The 18,964-nt window shown below is 47.5% G+C and overlaps 1 protein-coding gene across 1 annotated transcript; it reads left to right on the top strand.

The window, feature by feature from the left end:
* Nucleotides 1–11,502: 11,502 nt before the first annotated feature.
* Nucleotides 11,503–18,012, top strand: HMX1 (H6 family homeobox 1). The gene is made up of 2 exons (XM_086964538.1): nt 11,503–12,035; nt 15,762–18,012. Exons 1-2 carry the CDS (start codon nt 11,744–11,746, stop codon nt 16,307–16,309), a joined length of 840 nt encoding a protein of 279 aa, XP_086820664.1. The 5' UTR covers nt 11,503–11,743; the 3' UTR covers nt 16,310–18,012.
* Nucleotides 18,013–18,964: the final 952 nt, after the last annotated feature.

The raw sequence follows: 18,964 nt of genomic DNA, 5'->3' as shown, positions 1-18,964 counted from the left end.
TGAAGGTCGTCAGCATAGTTGAAGATAATCAGACAGATTTACTTTTAGAACTTTGGATACCACCCAGCCTATCAATCAAATTTAGCTTTATTCGAGGTAAAAAACTCATGAAAGCATAAATACAAACATGACATTGTTACTGCTCCATAGTTACAGTAACCGCTTTGACAGTTCTAATAAAAGCAGGGTTTATCATTAATATAAAAAAGCATTTTGATCAATTGAATTTAAAATACACATAAAACACTGGTATGTTAAAAACATTGTAATACAAATTAAAAATTCAGACATCACCCAGGACAAAATATCATTCAGTGGAAAGAAATTCATTTCTGATGGACCACATCCAGCCCAAGAACTTTGCAACAGCGAATGTGATGACTGCTGGTGGAAATTAATCTTAATGCCACCCTACTGTCCCTAGTGCCTAATAACTTGCACATTGCTTTAAGCCAAACTCGTCTTGGATTACCGTAGGCCCTGCATACAAAAAGAATATGTGCAATAGTCTCTTTTTCGTTGTTGCAGGCCGGGCACATAATAGAATTGCCAGCCGCCCATCTCCCAGTTAGTGCTCTTATTGGGAGAGACCCCACTCTGAACTGGAAATAAAGCTTCTGTTTTGGTGTTTTTCTAAAATTTACAGTATTGATTGTGTATATTTTGAACACATGTATATTTATTCCACACTTTATTTGTTTGTATGTATTTTTCACTGTTTAATGACTGTTTTTTTGATGACATATACAAATCAAATGAAAAAATGTTTTTCTAAAAATAGATAAAAACACTAAAATAAAATAGTTGATCCCCCAGAACTGATAGGCTGGGTGGTATCCAAAGTTCTAAAAGTAAATCTGTCTGGCTATTTGTTTTGTTGAGTACATTTGAGTGGTCCAAGCCAGTTCAGATACAGGACCCAAACTTTTTCCTTTGCCCTAGTTGAAGATAATGGCAGGGCTATTACGTAAGGATGCAACCATGGGTTGCATATAAAGGTTAAACAAAAGGGGCGAAAGGGCGGAGCCCTGAGGGACCCCAAAGGTCAGATTGGTTTTACTGGCCAAAAAGTTGTTTGGGTGGACTGCCTGGAAGCGTCCATCAAGGAAGGAGGTAATCCACTTTAGTGCCATGCCCTGGACACCCGCGTTGCCGACACGGTCGATCAGGAGTTCATGATCAACTGTGTCGAAAGCCGCTGAGAGATCCAGGAGCACTAGGGCCTGGGGGATGTTGTTATCAGCTTCCTTCCTGAGTTCGTCCATAAGTGCCAGAATCACAGATTCTGTGGAGTGAGCGGGCCTGAAGCCCGCTTGTCGGGGGTCAAGGAATTGGGAGAGCTCAATGAAAGAGCTGAGGCAGTTCGTGACATGAGCCTCTAGGATTTTACTGAGGTAAGGGAGCAAAGAGATGAGACGAAAATTGCCTAGTACCGAGGGGTCTGCGTTGGGCTTTTTCAGGATGGGAACGACGGTGGCGCATTTAAAGATGTCTGGGACAACGCCTGTTGTGAGAGAGTTATTCAGGAGCGAAAGCGGCGGGTCGGGGCAGGTAGTGAAGGCTTCTTTCAGGATGTGGGGGGGCAGCAGTCATTGGGGGAGCCTGATCCCACTTTGTTTAGTAGGATCAGAAATTCTTCTCGGGTGATCAGAGGAATTTGGTCCAGTATGGAGAGATTTTTATGTATGACGGGGAAGGTAGAGGGGGAGGTAGGGGTGGGGATATTGTTTTTTATGAGGGTAATTTTGTCAATAAAAAAAGAATTTAGGGAATCAGCTAAAATTTGAGAGGGCACCGATTGTTCGGTGACCCTGTCGGGATGGGCGAGCTGATTAACTATCGAGAAGATATCTTTGGCCTTCGTGGAGGATTTAATAATTTTTTGTGAAAAATAGGCAGATTTGGCCTGGAGGATTGAGTCTTTATAACTTTTTTGTGACGCGGCATAATCCGCTCTCTTCGTAGGGGCGTATGTTCCGCGCCAGCGGCGTTCTGCTTGTCTAAGGGCAAGTTTATTTTTTCTTAGGGTGTCGGAGAACCAGCGTTGGGCGTCATGGGGTCGTTTGAGTGAAATTTTCCTCAGGGGAGCTACCTTGTTACTAGCTGCCTCCAGCCAGCTGTCAAGGTTGGAAGCTTGGAGGGCAATGGAGGACTGGGCTTGAGGGGGGAGGCAGTTAGTATTGCATGGAACTCATCCAGATTGGCCCGTTTCCAGTTCCTGGCTAGAAGATTAATGGTGGGGGGCAGCGTAGAGGGGGGCAAATCGGTAATGGTGAAGGAACTACAGTGATGGTCGGACCATGTGCAGGGAGTGACTAGGGGAGATGTAATTTCTAGGTTGGAGGTCCAGATTTGGTCTAAGATGTGACCCCTGACATGAGTGGCCATGTGCATGTGCTGGGAGAGATCAATGCCATGTAGGCAGTCCGTGAACTCAACTGAGGTAGGGCTTTCAAGGGTGTCAGAGGGCCAGTAATTAAAGTCACCAAGGATGATAATCTTAGCATGTTTGATGACTAACTGGGAGATGAGATCGCCGAAAGTTGAGGAAAGAGGGGCATGTGGTCCGGGGGTCGATAAAAGAGAGCGCAGATAAAGGAGGATTTGGGGGAATCAAGTTTTAGAATGAGGCTGTCTACATGATGTAGGGCGTTTAACTGGACAGTGGTAAATTTGTCTTTATGAAGAATGATAGCAGCCACTCCACCCCCCGGTTTGCCCGATGCCCTGTTAGCATGGAGTATGTAGTAGCCCGTAGGGATTGCTGCCAGAATATCGGTGTCGGAATCAGCGGTGAATTAACAAACAACTGTTGTGCTTGTCTCCAACTTATACAACAAACACTGGCGTTGCCAATAGGTCTCGCAGAAGGAAAGTTGGAGCTATTGGTTTTGTAAATGACAAAGCCCTTTATGTTTTTAAAATGAAAACAAAAATAAAAGGCATTGTTATTTGCAATTGTAATAGCTCCAACTTTCCTACTGCGAGACCTATTGGCAACGCCAGTGCTTGTTTTTGGAATGCGTTAGGTCTCCAGATGAAAATCTTTACCATTTTAGCTCCGCCTTTCATCCATCTAGAGCAGATGCAATCGCGAATTGGAACTGTGTAAGAATACGGGTTGAAACAACTAGCAATGTTCTGCATCTGTACACATACGGTGCAAAGGTGCGGGTGCAGATTCACAAATTGTTTGTGAAACAGGACCCGTACCGCGCACGGACAGAGCAGGAGCTATCCAGACAACCTGGCATTTAAAAGGAGATGCCGTCCAGGTGGTTAAGTCAGAAAGCAAACATGCGATAGTCACTGCAACGTTAAGGCGTTCACATTTCTTGTGTCCAGTAACAAAGCGGGCCACAGCAGGTAGAACTGCAAAGCCCAGAGTAGTGAGTTCCCGTAGTCTAGACTAGAAAGAACCAATGCCTGAACAACTCAATGTGGCGTAACGGCCAGAGCTGCCGACTTTGGAGCTGGGGAATGGGTTTGAGCCTTGGCGTAGGCTCAACAGCCTGTTATTCTGGGCAAATCACTAATCACCTGTGCCTACAAAAATTGATTGTGTCCTTGTGTAACATAACTAGTGCTCATTTGAAGCGCTCCAATGCCTTTAGGTCAAGTTTGCGCTATGTAAAACTGATTAAAACGTATATTAAGTCCAGCTGTGGATTGAGTTGCCTGATTTCCCGGGTGCAGCCTTGGGTGTGGACCGAGCACTCTTGGCCATGGCCGCTATTTGACTCTGGAGGTCGGCCCGACTGTTGAGGAACAATGGGCAAAGGAGGAGGTCGGTAGAATGATGCCGCCCCCGTTTCCCTCTGTGCTGGGATCTGTAGCCTCATTTCACTATCTTCACCCTCTGCTCTGGGCCCAGAATGAGGCGTCACTGCAGTTTCATGCTTTTACCACAAACATTTGAAGTGAGAAAGCAGCGCGCACAGCCTCTGACAGGGGCGATGAAAATATCTCATATGTACACAATAAAATTGCCAGAACATCATCTAAACTATATTCTAAGAATGTATTTAACTGGCAGCTATTTTCAAACCCACTATAGAGTGGTGGCAGTAGACACCTCGCCAGGGGAAATATAGCCTTGCATTACATGACAGAAAACACATTACCCAGCCGTGCTCCACACGGCAGACTGTGCATTATCCAGTACTGTATGACACGGCAGACTCCACAAGTTTTGAGCCTGCAGGACACGGCACAGCACGCATTGCTCAGCCCCTGTGTTACACCGCGCAATACTCATCACTAGCCTCTTTCTCGCTGCACGGATCCGTGTTTCTGTTCACTGTATTTAAGTGAGGCCGGGTCCTGCTCTGGGCTTGTGATGTCAACAGTGGGGCGAAAGTTTGCTGACTGAAACCAAGGTAGCCATAAAATTGTTGGACCTCGCTAACATAAACAAGTGGTGGAAGCAGGATATGACATAGCGGTCAGAGCTGCTGTCTTTAGTCATAGGGAAGCAGGTTCGAGTCTGGGACGGCTCATCCTGTGTTTCTGGGCAAATCACCTAATTTCCCCAGTGCCTACCAAACAATGAATGCATCTTTGCGTAATGTAACTGGTACCCTTGTAAAACGCTCTAATAGCCTTTGGGTCGAGTGTGCGATATATAACACTGCAAAAAAGGAACAAGACGGAGGGACACATTACCCAGCCGTGCTCCACACAGCAGACTGTGCATTATCCAGTACTGCATGACACGGCAGACTGCACAAGTCCTGAGCCTGCAGGACACGGCACAGCACGCATTACTCAGCTCCTGTGTTACACCGCGCAATACACATCACTAGCCTCTTTCTCGCTGCACGGATCCGTGTTTCTGTTCACTGTATTTACGTGAGGCCGGGTCCTGCTCTGGGTTTGTGATGTCAACAGTGGGGTGAACGTTTGCTGACTGAAACCAAGGTAGCCACAAAATTGTTGGACCTCGCTAACATAAACAAGTGGTGGAAGCAGGATATGACATAGCGGTCAGAGCTGCTGTCTTTAGTCATAGGGAACCAGGTTCGAGTCTGGGTCGGCTCATCCTGTGTTTCTGGGCAAATCACCTAATTTCCCCAGTGCCTACCAAACAATGAATGCATCTTTGTGTAATGTAACTGGTACCCTTGTAAAACGCTCTAATACCTTTGGGTCGAGTGTGCGATATATAACACTGCAAAAAAAGGAACAAGACGGAGGGACACATTACCCAGCCGTGCTCCACACGGCAGACTGTGCATTATCCAGTACTGCATGACACAGCAGAATGCACAAGTCCTGAGCCTGCAGGACACGGCACAGCACGCATTACTCAGCCCCTGTGTTACACCACGCAATACACATCACTAGCCTCTTTCTCGCTGCACGGATCGGTGTCACTGTATTTAAGTGAGGCCGGGTCCTGCTCTGGGCTTGTGATGTCAACAGTGGGGCGAACGTTTGCTGACTGAAACCAAGGTAGCCACAAAATTGTTGGACCTCGCTAACATAAACAAGTGGTGGAAGCAGGATATGACATAGCGGTCAGAGCTGCCGTCTTTAGTCATAGGGAACCAGGTTCGAGTCTGGGTTGGCGTGGCTCAGTGGTTAGAGGCGGCAGACCCAGAAGCTGAGATCGGCCGTGGACCAGGGTTCGATTCCCCGCCTCGGCGGGTCTCGGGCTCAAAAATTCCACGGAGTCGACAATTCTCGCTCTGGTGCCTACTCGACTCACGGGGTCACACTCTGCGACTCTGGGCAATAGCTTGCTTAATCTCCACTACGGCCCCTCGCGGCGGGATGCCTGGCTTTCACCTTGTGGATACCCGGCCGGGATATCTCACAGGGGAATACCAGGACGGGTTCCCTAAGCAAGCGCCTTGAGGCCCCTGGGTTAAAGCGCGCTATATAAATCGAAGCACATTTACATTTACATTTGGCTCATCCTGTGTTTCTGGGCAAATCACCTAATTTCCACAGTGCCTACCAAACAATGAATGCATCTTTGTGTAATGTAACTGGTACCCTTGTAAAACGCTCTAATAACCTTTGGGTCGAGTGTGCGATATATAACACTGCAAAAAAAGGAACAAGACGGAGGGAAGGCAGAGAATGGGAGGGGGAGGAGAAATGCGACACGGTGTGAAGCAGCAGGGGCCTTTGAAGTGAAGCTAAGCTTCACTTCAAAGGTGTGGGAGGAGTGCTGCTACGGCCTTGGGGAAGCTGGAGAAGTGTGGCTCACTGGTTAGAGGAGGCAGACCTGGAAGCAGAGGTCAGCCCGGGACCAGGGTTCAATTCCCAGCTCGGCGGGGTCTTGAGTCCTAAATTGTCCATGGACTCGACAATTCTCGCTCCGGTGCCTACTCGATTCACGGGTTCACACTCTGCGACTCTGGGCAATAGCTTGCTTAATCTCCACAACGGCCCCTCGCGGCGGGATGCCTGGCTTTCAGCTTGCGGATACCCTGCCGGGGTTATCTCACAGGGGAATACCAGGACGGGTTCCCTAAGCAATCGCTTAGAAACCGCTTGGTGATTTGCGCTATATAAATTCCTGTACATTTACACAGTGCTTTAAATGGAAAAAAATAAGTGCAGGTACTCACCAAATTGTGACGCGGACAAGGGGGCGGGGCTTTGGGGGCGGGGCTTTGGGGGCGCAAAGGGATCCGGCCAGGGGCACACATTTAATGTGATTGAGATTTAATTGGTGTGCAGATGTGCATAATGATACGAAAGCATTTCTTGTATATTTTGATAATTCCATTTCCTTTATACGTACAAAAGGGTACATTTAAAATTAAAGTGGGCTTCTCATGGTGCAACACGTAGATCACATATGACTTGCACATGATATTTTTCAAAACATTTTGGGGAAAAGTTTAACTATGGTTAAGCCTCTTATTTCATTGCCACTTAGCAGACATCACCAGCCCCTCCTATGCGGCAGAGCTTTGCCTCAAAGCTCCTTACCTACTGTAAGGTTTGATTCCCTCTTTCTGGAGTTGGGCAAGCTGCTGAAAGCACGGGTGAGGATGCCTGGGTCTAGCTCTGTTCCAGGCTCTCTTGCATCCTCAAGCCAAAAATAAACTGAACTGTGATAGTACATGTGCCTGCTAACCAAACTCTGATCTCATATGCAGAGAATTAAGACAAAATAGTGACCTCAATTGCAATACAGGAGAGAAAGAAAGATGAAGCCATCTAGAGGCTGAATTACACAATGTGATAGCAGAAATTCTGGAATTAATCCCAGCTTCCCCACCTGACCAAATTGTGAGATAGCAGACAAAATATTTTTTCTCACCAAGCCTCCATTTTCTTTGTTAGCACCTATGATAGTATATTCAAATGCACAAGATACAGATGTGTGCGGTGAAATCAAATGTTGTGTTAGATTTAATACACTATAATGTCGCTTTTATTCATGAAATGCAAATAGACCATATACGATTTAGACCTGAATAGGGACTGGTTTCCTAGATCACTAATGGCATCAGTGGGAGCACAAACTCCTCTCAATGCTGTAATATAAGCTTATGCACCAAGGTGAAATGCTTCCACATGAAACAAATACACTAGTAATGTTTTCAGGGCTCAACTTATGTATGAGTTTTTAAGGCCAAGCCAGACTTCCTAGTTCGACTCTGACTGGGCTAGCCTTGCTAATCTGTTAGTTCACCCACCTCTACCCTTCCCAGAGCCCCTCCGTTAACCCAAAACGACCTGTAAAAAACAAGATACAATTGTGTTGACACTGCTGAGAAAGTAGATCTGCACTGAAGAGAGAGTGGCCTTGCACTAGCTACAAGTGCATCATTTCACATGAGCTTCATGGGCAGGGTGTGGTAATGCAGGGCTTGTTTGGTTTCAAACTATATATCTGCAGTGCTGGACACTGCAGACAACACTCACTCATGCAAGAACACGCACAGGGACATCTGTGCACACACCCAGGGCATTTAGTACATGTGTTTTAGAAGCACTTACATTATTTATTTATTTTTGCAGTTTTATATAGCGCAAACTCGACCCGAAGGTAACAGAGTGCTTTACATGAGCACCACTTGCATTACAGACACATTCAATTTTAAGCACAGGGAGATTAAGTGATTTTTTTCAGAATTATGGGATGCTTGAGTGTCCTGGCAAGAATCGAACCTGGTTCCTTTGCTTCAAAGTTAGCCGCTCTAGCCATTAAGCCACACCCTCTCTCTGTTGCTTTGTCGGTTCCACTGTCCTTCTCTTTGTTGCTTCCATGCTCCCCCACTCCTGCTTGCTTTAAAAGAAAAAAACACTTTTGCATTTTTTTTTATTTTTAGTTACCAATCCAACCCGGATCAGTAACTAAAAAGAAAAAAAATGACTGCATAATTTTGTAGGCGAGCACATGCTGTGGCGGGCACTTCTACAAAATCATACAAGGTGCCCCATTAAAGTTCTAGCCACTTTGTGCTGCATCTGGGATGCTGCACTATGTGGCAAAAAAACTTTGACATAGCCAATAGGTCACTACCGTGGGACCTATTTGGTTTACCAATGCTAGTTGCTACTTTTTTCCTAACATTGGCAAAGCACATAAGACAAACTGTAATGTCATAAGCAGTGTGTAAGTGTACAATGCATGTAAATAGCATTTGTAACTGTCGTTGTTTATAAGCCTTGGTACATTTAATCCAGATCTGCAGATGTGGCCAAAGCTGGTTTATATACAGTGTTCCCATATCTGTTAAGTGAGCCCCTGTCCTGGGACGACTTTTAGACAGCCCTGATTCTGCAGCCAACAGCACAAAAACAATGTCACCCCATTCCAGCTCATTCTCCATTGCCGCGCGCTTCACCTTCCAATGGGAGGCGCTGTTAAAAGGTCACTATAGACACAAATGAAAGTCTATTGGGTAGCGAGAATAATGCAGAAGGCAATCCCATGCAAAACACTCATAGGAAAGAGCAGTCACGTCTTTCCATAACTTGGAGTGCTAAGCTGCAGTGTATGACAGGATGGCTAACACTTCATTTGCAACATAGCTGTATACGAACAACAACAAATACACCTATGGAGTGAATGAAAAACCACAATAGTGCAACAAGAACACCCATTTGTGGTCCGCCATATGCAATAAACTCATGCACAACTTGAAAGTGCCTGGGAAATACATCTGGAAGCCTGCAAACCATTGTGACAAGGCCCAGCAATTACTGAAACTCACAAATAGTTAACCACAAACGCTAAGTAAAGATGTGTTCAAGCACAGTGCTTGTACATATGCCTAGCCCATTATTTAGCTTCTCTTAAGAGTTGGGGCACAGTTAGCTAAAGCAAGTTGCCCAAAATCACACAATGAGCTTAAATGGTGAACATCGAGTTATTCTGTTCGCACAGCCAGCAACTCGGCGACCAGCCTTCATCTCTCCTCAATATCAAACAGCTTTCACAGTAAGACGAGGGAATGATCTTACTCTGTGTAGGCGTAACACCAAAAATACACAATGTGCACACATAGCTAGCATTCCTTAGCATCCTAGGGCATACACACTACACGTGAAATAGTATTGTATGCATTCTAATACCAAAACATTCCACTTACTCAAACAATCAGCGTATATTTGTTTCAGGAAAAAAGATAATTACTTTTGCATGAGACCTTTCCTGTCTGTTAACAGAAGAAGAATCTCGGCATCATTAGCAGCGTCACTGTCACCACCTTCCTGCTGCTGCACTCGGCTATGCCAGCAGGAAGCCTTCGCCTCCAAGAGTCAGGAGATATGCCTGTTAGCAGGCCCTGCCCACGCACCTACTGGGCTATTGTCTCAACAGAGCCTGAGCGGACACCGTGTCTGTAATCACAGTGTGACTCGGGCCCCTCCCAAACTTCCTACCAGCTCAGAATGAATACCGCGGGCTGACGCTCAATTAGCACATTACAAGGAGAGATTAGCGCTCGATCCGAGTGCTTCACGGAAAAGATCCCACTCGTTGTCAGCTGTGAGGCGCTCATTTTTGTTTAATGCCAATTTCACGGAACTTGATTTACGGCCCCATGAGTACCGGTACTCTCTTTTGGACAATTAGAAGTGCCGGTACTCAAGCGCCACAAATGTAGAAGTGCCGGTACTCAGTACCGGTGAGTACCGGCCCATTTAAAGCACTGCATTTACATTTACAAGCTGGTTGGGGAGGGGGAGGAGAAATGCAAGTAAGGCTGTGTTTGCGGGGAGAGAGAGGGGAGGTGCTGGAGCTGGGGATCAGAGTTTATGGCCCAAAAGCGCGTGCCTGTGGCCATGTGAACTTAAATAAAACCGCAGCAAGAAGCCCTTGGTTTGACGAGGATTTTGAGGACTTCAATTCTCGCTCTGCTCAATGCGCTTGCGCGCATTGATAGGTCGCGAGACCTAAAAAGTGCCACCATGTGGCACACTATCATAAGAGACGATGTTGATAATTAAGTGCTGGTGCCAGCACCGGAAACCACTGGCTCAAATTAAGCACTGCACAATCAACAGGAGGGTGACCAGTCTCGGTGAGATCAGGTGTGACATGCGAAAGTCCAACAACAAACTCTGATGACCTGAGCCAAGAGGAACCGCATAACAGGTTACCAATCCAGCACTATAACTTACGCCCGAATCCTCGACCGAGTCAGAGAGTGATTGACTTTGTGTGCAGTATCAAGTCCTGGCAATCAAAGTAAAGTGGGATTTTGGGAAAGGGCTGTAGTGAGCCACCCAGACACTATACCCTGAGCCCGCTCCGGCACGGCGCAGCCGGAGGAAATAAAGGGGCCATAGACCGCAGTGGTCCTTTCCCTTAGCTGTCATCCGGTGTGTGTTGTGTCCGCCATTTTTTGCCCCCACACTACGGCATGAGCCTCACTGCAGGCCACACTCACAGCGCGGAGGAGACCTTTGTCTGTTAGACGGTTTCATGTGTGAGGAGTCTGAAGACAAGGAATGTTGTTCATATGCCGTACGATCTTAACACAAGGTGCATCTTCGCAATATTCCAGCTCTGTCGCAAGTCTGAGCAGCGCCCTGTGTCGTCCTATACATGATCCCTGGCGGCGCAGTGAAGCCACCGTGGTCTGAAGGGAGAGCTAGAGCGACCACTACGTACTGCCAGGGGGTGGTAATTGTTTGTAGAGGGTAGGTTTCAGTACTCCTTCCTTCGGAGCTGTCATTGAACCTCGCTGCCAGTCAAGGAAGCGCAGACCAGACCCTGTCAATGCCGCTCCCACCTCAGACCGACCAATCAGGGCAAGCGGTTGGTTTCGTTGAAGCCCCGCCCACCCCGCCCCCTCTCTGGGGAGGCTCTGTTCCCTCCCCCTCCTCCCGGGGCCCAGTTTGCTTCACTAATTGACCTAAATAGAGTCTATGAGTGACAGGCCTCCTCGGGCCCCGAGGGATGCACATACTAGCAGCGGAGTAGAAGCGCGCCCCCCCCCTCATGCCCCCTCCCCTCTGGTGTCCTTCTCCTCACTCTCCAGTAAAGCCCATTTGCCGCTCAGCTCGTCCAATCGCGCTCCGCACTCCCCGATCGCAAAACGCTTAACTCGCCTGACATTTTGATTTCCTTATTGTGGTTTTTTATTGCGCCTCCGCCTGATTTCAGCGCAAGTACCCGGAGGAGGGCCGGCTGGACATGATAGTGTAACGGAGGCGATGCGAGGCGCTGACCAGGGCTACCTGTGACCCCGGAGGCTCGGGAATCTGTTGGCCGGGACCGGAACAGCGCACCCCGGCACCCCCGACCACGGGACCTCCGCCAGCGATGCCGGATGAGGCGGCAGAGATCCCGCGGCACCGCCCGGCCAAGGTCTCCTCTTTCTTCATTGAGAACCTGCTGGGCTCCCCCGGGAAGGAGCGGTGCGCGGAGCGCGCTGTGCGCCACGGGGAGCGCGCGTGGCAGGGCGCGGGACCCACTGGACATATGGGCACCCTAGGCTGGTGCCCGCAGGCGCCATCCGGGCCCTTCAGCTTCCCCTTCCGAGACAGCGCCTTGGAGTGGTACAGGAGGGCCCAGGCCAGCTACTCCGCTGGAGGAGCGTGCACCAGCCCGGACAGTAAGTATTGCACGCTGACAAGCACTAGGACGTTTCCTGTGCGTGCTCCCACACCTCATTGATGGGTGCCGAGCATGTGCAGAAAACAGTCCTGTGAAATATATACATTAGCAAATGTCTGTGATGCTTGGAACCTCTGGTACTCAATTTTCAATCTCAGTTTTAATGCATGTCTGATAATGTGGCACACAATAATACACTTTCTGTCGAACGTGCGAGTAAGTAGACGAATATTGCACTGCACAAATGTATGGTGAAAGGCGTTTTTGAGGTTTATTTTGTGTTGCACCTGTTTTCTTTACTTCAGACACAGGACGCCTCGGTGCATTCTATACTGTCAGCTCATGAGGACAGCACATAGACCAACAGCAGGAGTGTGGTCAGAAGACGGACCATGGGTTGTCTCTAAGACCGATGTTTTATCAACAGCAGCATCCGCTTGTTGTTAGTGCATAGCGCCTGCTTCATCAGTCTTTAAATGACAGGTGCTGGTGGGATCTTCGCTTATGGGGCTCAATGTGTCGGTCGCGGGGAGACATGCTGAGCTTGCCTCGCCGAGCCTGCTGACATTTTAGAGTTCGTCAATCGCGTCTGAAGCCTGGTCCGACAACCTATAGGCTATAGGCTTTCCGAAGTCAGCAGCGATTGCTTACGGAAGAGGCTTGACCGACCGGTCTTGAAAGCGGCTCGTTGCCGATAGCGGACACAAAAGCTGAGATAAGGCAGTTCTACGGTGCACTTACTATCAACGCCAAGCCTACGTCCATCTATTTAGATGACACGAGTTCACAAACTAGAGCAGAAAAACACCCACCCCACCAGTCAATTAAGGTTGTAAAACAGTTTAGGATGATCCCACTTTTTTTTCTTGGAGCAAGGTAGCGGAGGATTAAGAAACTGGATGTATTTGTGTGAGCTTTTCTTTTCTTTTGTGGGTGGATTACATTAAACAGTACCCTCAGCGGCTTCGGGCCCCTCAGTGTCTCTCCGGGGTCCATCCTCTCTCTGTTCAGGATGAATGAATACATGTATGAATATAGGATTTGTAGAGCACGAAAGTTGGCCCAAGGGCGTCAAGGCGCTATAAGTGGAGCATGAGGGTGCAGACCAAGAAACATGCTGGCGTCTGCTTGCTCTGGGCGTCCTTTCGCCTTTCCTGGCGGCGGTCTCATCGGTGTCCTCTGTTCAGGTTGGCGTCTGATTGCTCTGGGCTTCCTCTCGCTCTTTGCCGGAGCCGGACACACGGGGTCGCTGTGCCCACGGTCACGGGACGCTTCTGCCCTTACAACAAGACCAGAGTCGCCTTCACTGAGTGTTCCTTGGGCCCTTGGTGTGCCTGGAGCACCCTGAGGTACGAGGCGACCACCACACCCCAGTGCCCCCCAACCTGCTATATAGCTCTTTCCCTGCGAGTCACCCTGCTGGCACGCTGTCTGTGTGCACCGCGCCTGCCACACGCGGAGCTTGTGTACAGTGTGAGGGACCCGTGGTGTGCCTAGAGCACCCTCATGTACGAGTCCCCCGCCATTGCCCCCAACCATCTGCTGTAGCCCTTTCCCTGGCAGTGACCCTGCTGGGGGCGCTGTCTGTGTGCACCGCGCCTGCCACACGCGGAGCTTCTGTACAGGGCATTGAGCAGGCACTTTCCCCTCTGCCCGCCTTGGGTGTCAAATAAACAAATAGTCGCTGCACACAAACAGTTCGAACCGAAGGTGATCAGAGGCCGGAAGCGTGAATAATGGATGGCCACCGCTTCCTGTGTCTGATTTCACGTCTCCTGTATGCGGCCGACGGGCCCCACATAGTTCACAGGCTGGGCCGCTAGATAGCTCCTTTTCATACACTCCTGTGACTCTAGGTGCTATTAATCCGCGCTCACGTTTCTATATCAAGCGCTCCTCTGAAGGTCCACAGCGGCACCAGCAGTAAGCCCTGGTTGAAAATATCTAAGGTAGACGAGCCCAAATGACAAATCACATATTAGGCAAAGACACTGGAAATTAAACCAAATAATTTGGATGCGGGTCCATTAAGTGCCCGTTCTCCATGCCTGGCCTTGCTCCTTCAGTAGGGGACAAATACAACGTTTCTCATAACTCTAGCGCTTGCGGTGACATCACCCCGGTTCACAGCGCTTGCCCCTAGGCGCATATCTGTATTTCCGAAGGTGCGTTAAAATGCACGTATGCTAAATGCTCCGATTTAAATCCAGATTGTAGACACAGACAAGATAACTTCCGCTTACATTCCTCTGTGTGGGGTCAAGGTCGCTCTGCATGGGTCTCTGCCCGTTTCCCTGAAATTCACTACAGTGATAGTTTGAAGAGATCAGACCCGTTATATAAGAGGTATCCGAGCAAGTTACAGTGGCCATATCAAGGTAGTTGGAGACTTTTGGCTCTCTTATATTAAAATATTATTGAAATGGTGTTTTGTTTTCCCGTTTATCAACTCGAGCGTTCAAGGAGAAAGCGTGCCTGAACAAAAATTCTATTTTGTATACGTGCACACAAGTAAATCTGTTAAAAATGACGAGGTATATGTTTTATGTTCCTAAATAATATTATAATCATAAAGCCGCGGTCGCACTCACTTCTTGTAGCGGTATAATATAATTGAGAGCTGATTTGAATATAGATAGATTATTATCAAATTGTGTATGAGTACCACATGTGTACAGGTTGTAGAAATGGCAGTGGTGTGGACCGAGATGTATGTATGTATGTATAGCCTCAATGCAGTCAGATATGTTCACCCAAAATGTCCGTCCGTTTACCACTTTTTTCCTCCATACGTGTTTCTGTGGCTGGTTTCTCACTCTCACACTAATTAATATGATTGATATATATATATATATATATATATATATATATATATCTGTGTGTTAGTGAGAACACGGCCATTTACTGACAGAGGCGCATACGGAGGAAGAAGCGATAATCGGACGGACATTTTGGGCGAACATATCTGTCTGCAATGCGCGAAGTTATGGGATAACACTAAGACATTAGAGCACATGGGGTACATTATATATATGCTACATATACGGTTGGGGCTCAGGTGGCCAGGTGTGGCACTAGTCGCCGCGTGTTCCAGTTTACCTACATGTCCGCCCGACTTTCCTTCAATAGCTGTCTAAACATTTATTCGGGAACCTATTCACCCCTGCAATGGTCAATTTATTCCCATCGCTGATAAATTCAAATTTCGGGTGTGTGGAATGCTAGAGATCTGTTGCTATTGCAGATAATTCACATTGTGTTTTGGGCCTAATCTGAGCGTGTCCTCTCTCTGTTTAGACATTTGATAAAAGTATGCTTGGGGTGACAAATATCTGATAAAGAATATACTATGTGCTCCGTACATAGCCGTAATAATACCCCTTCCTGCTTTATCTATATGAATAAACCAGCTTTCCCAAACTACGTATAAAGTTATATCCCCCGTATTCTCCCTCCTTTCTCAGCCCTACTCACTCTTGTTTAATCTATTTAATGTCAGTGTTGCGGATGTAACTATTTCCCTGAATCAATGTACGCGCCTACATCTGAGCTTTGGGCGCTTGTTTTCCTAGACTATGAGCGCAGCCATGATATTCATGTGGAGCTGTTGTGTCTGTGTGTGTGTGGGGGGGGGGGGGGGGGGGTAGAGTCGACAGAAGTGATAGGCCGCGACAGATGCTGCAGTTCGCGGAATTCTAACCTCTTTCCCTCTCCTCTCTTGCAGCCAGTGACCGGGACTCCCCGGAGCTCGCGGAGTTTCCCGACGGCCCGGACCGGCCGTACCGCCCGGGGGCGCAGGAGCTGTCGGCCGAGCGGGCGGAGGAGGACTGCGGCCTGGCCGACGAGGAGAAGCCGGAGCCCGGCTCCCCGGAGCAGCGCGCCTCGCGGAAGAAGAAGACGCGCACCGTCTTCAGCCGCTCGCAGGTCTTCCAGCTGGAGTCCACCTTCGACCTGAAGCGCTACCTCAGCAGCTCGGAGCGGGCCGCCCTGGCCGCCTCGCTGCACCTCACCGAGACCCAGGTCAAGATCTGGTTCCAGAACCGCAGGAACAAGTGGAAGCGGCAGCTGGCCGCCGACCTGGAGGCCGCCAACCTGTCGCACTCGGCGCAGAGGGTGGTGAGGGTGCCCATCCTGTACCACGAGGGCTCGCCGGGGGGCGCCCTGGGCTTCAGCCCGCCCCTCATGGGCTACTCGGGCTCCGTGAACTACCCCCTGGGCCCCTTCCCCGGCGCCATCCCCTTCCTCAGGTCGCAGATGACTGGCCTTGTCTGAGCAGCCTTCCGGGACCTTCGTTCCGTGTTTGCATCGGACTTCGTAGCTCGGTTTGTATGCCCTAAAATCTTGTATCCGACAAAAGACGTGCAATAAACCCGGGCCCTGGGCAGGTTCGATGCTCTGCCGCCCAAAGGAGGGAAGGATTCTGCTGTGGGGTGTATACATTCCACTCAGTGAGCCTTCTCCTGGTAGCATCGGAAGAGGTGACCTCTGTCTGGAGGTCTGTGCAGGGGTTAGAGCAGGTCACTCCTCCCTGCGTTATTATATCTTTGAAAAAACGCTTAACCTCTAGATGTTAAGGCGCATGACAAGAATGTAAAGGACATCCACGAAAATGTGCATTCCAAAACTCAACAAACAGCTTCCTCCTCTCTCACGAAAAGTGAACATTACTGCTGCACCACTGCTCGAGAATAGTGAGCTCTGTAACTTGAGGGATTGTGTTTTTGATAACTTAGTGCACTTGGCTTTCTTAGCCACGAATTTGTGCTGTACGCTTCTCAGGTGAACTTCACCAGCTAAGAAATGGTGAACATCACCACTGCAGCAGTGGTGAACTCCGCTGGTCGAAGAATCGAAGCTCGCTGTTCGAGAAATGGTGCACTTCCATAATCACTCATCGGAGCACTTGACTTCCTGCCTATTAATGTGGGAGCTGCACTGCTCTGGCGATGTTCACTACAAGTTGTGAACCTCACTACTGCCGCAATGGTGAACTCGACAGGTCTGGGATTAGTTCATTTCCAAATTTACAGCATTGTGCATTTGTATTCACTGCCTAAGAAATGGCGAGCTACACTACTCAGGTGAAACACACTAGCCAAGAACTGCTAAAACTCACCACTGGAACACTAGTGAATATAACTACGCAGAAGATGGCGGGCACCATACTCAAGTCGTGGTGGTCTCAGTTACTGAAACAATGGGGGCTTCACTGTCCAATACAACTGATCAATCAATGGGCGACATATGTGTTCAAGGAACGGCGAGCTTCTCTCGTGATCAAATAGAGAATCGCACCACTGAAAAAATAACGCACGGACTTCACTACTCAGAACATGTAAAGGTCACTACTTAAGAAAAAGTGAACATATTTTAACACAAAAAAGAAAAGTGAAGTTCACTCCTCAGTAAAAAGTGATGTTCAATATGCAAGAACCCTGTTATCCCTTAACTGATACATTGTGAATGTCACTAGTCAATGGTGACGTCAGTAGTGACGAAAGAGAGCACTAACCAACAACAACAACACATTTTTGGGGTATTTTCGAATAAAAAAAACGAACTTCACTGCCCAAGAAATGGTGAACATTGCTACTCTAAAGTTTTTTTGTTGATCGAAAAAGACAATTGTTAATCACACAGTGAATTTCTGGGGCCCCTGTGTTTAACACCGGGCCAGGGGTTGCGATCACACCTGAAGACACTGCACACATTATTCGCAAGGAGTTGCCTACGTCACACAAGATTTTGCTCCTGGTATGTGATCTTAAAAACTATATTGCGAAGACAATCAGGTGGCTTTTTGCTGCCCGTAAGGACCAGCCACCCGCTGACCTCCCTTGGATCGAGGCCCGCAGATTTTTTGTTTTAAGACCTTCTCTTTGAGTTTTTATTTAAAGAGAAGATACACTTTGGCCTTCATTATCGGTAGTGACTCGTTAAATGTATATAACTTTATTTTTCATATTTTACTACAATAAATTTTAAGCATGAACTAAAATAAATTGATTACAAAAATATGCTGGCCATGTATAGACATTATTTTTTCAAAAACTTCACTTCCTGCGTGTCTTTTCTCTCCTCGTTTCTTTTCACCTAGAGGCCGTGGTTTGAGTGAATAATGTGGCTCTTCAAATTCAAGTGTTGACGGATTATTTGGTAAATACGGATGGGAAGAGAATTACACGGATCAGGTGTCACAAGATGATGGGGAGGGAAGGGTTCCCGTCCTGGGTGCTCACCCGCGAACTTCCAGTTCGGGGTTCTAATCGCGACCTTGGTGGGAAATTTCGTGTACTTCAGAGAAAAGTATTTTGAAATTTAAATATTTTAAAGTTAAAGGCAGCGGCACTACTTGCTATTTATAACTTTACATATAACATGGCCTTCCGAACTACATTGATTTCTTTATTATGGCCCGAGCCGGACCTTAAATGCCACACTGTCAGATGTCCCTGCTGAAACAACATATTTATAAGCGCCCCAAACCTTCTCCGAGTTCACTAGCGAAAAAATAAAAGAGGAATGTTATAAATGAAGAGAAGACAAAGAAAAAGAAATATAGACAAGAAGACTGAATGAATATAATAAAATAAATACAACAATAGAGAAAAATAATAACAGAATAAATAAATAGAATAAAAGCAATGAAGAAAGAAGAAAAGATAAAGGTAACCGAAACACGGCATAACAAGAAAAAATTAGGAAGAGTTAAACACAATTGAAAATAAAGACAAAACGTAAAATATACACAAACTGAAAAAGAAAGACTAAACAGGAAAAAAAGGGCAAGGGCCAAAAGTAAAATAAGAAAGGAATACATCAAAAGGATGAATAAAATCAGTAAGAAAGAAAAAGAAAGGATAAATAAAAGAGAGGAAATTCAGGAAGGATAAAAGAATGAATCACCAGAGCTGAGATCGAGCAACA

This window comes from Lissotriton vulgaris, chromosome 3_2 (genome assembly GCF_964263255.1).
Source record: "Lissotriton vulgaris chromosome 3_2, aLisVul1.2, whole genome shotgun sequence".
Taxonomy (NCBI): domain Eukaryota; kingdom Metazoa; phylum Chordata; class Amphibia; order Caudata; family Salamandridae; genus Lissotriton; species Lissotriton vulgaris.
The sequence above is the reverse complement of the archived record's forward strand: the minus strand, read 5'-3'. Positions and strand labels throughout refer to the sequence as shown.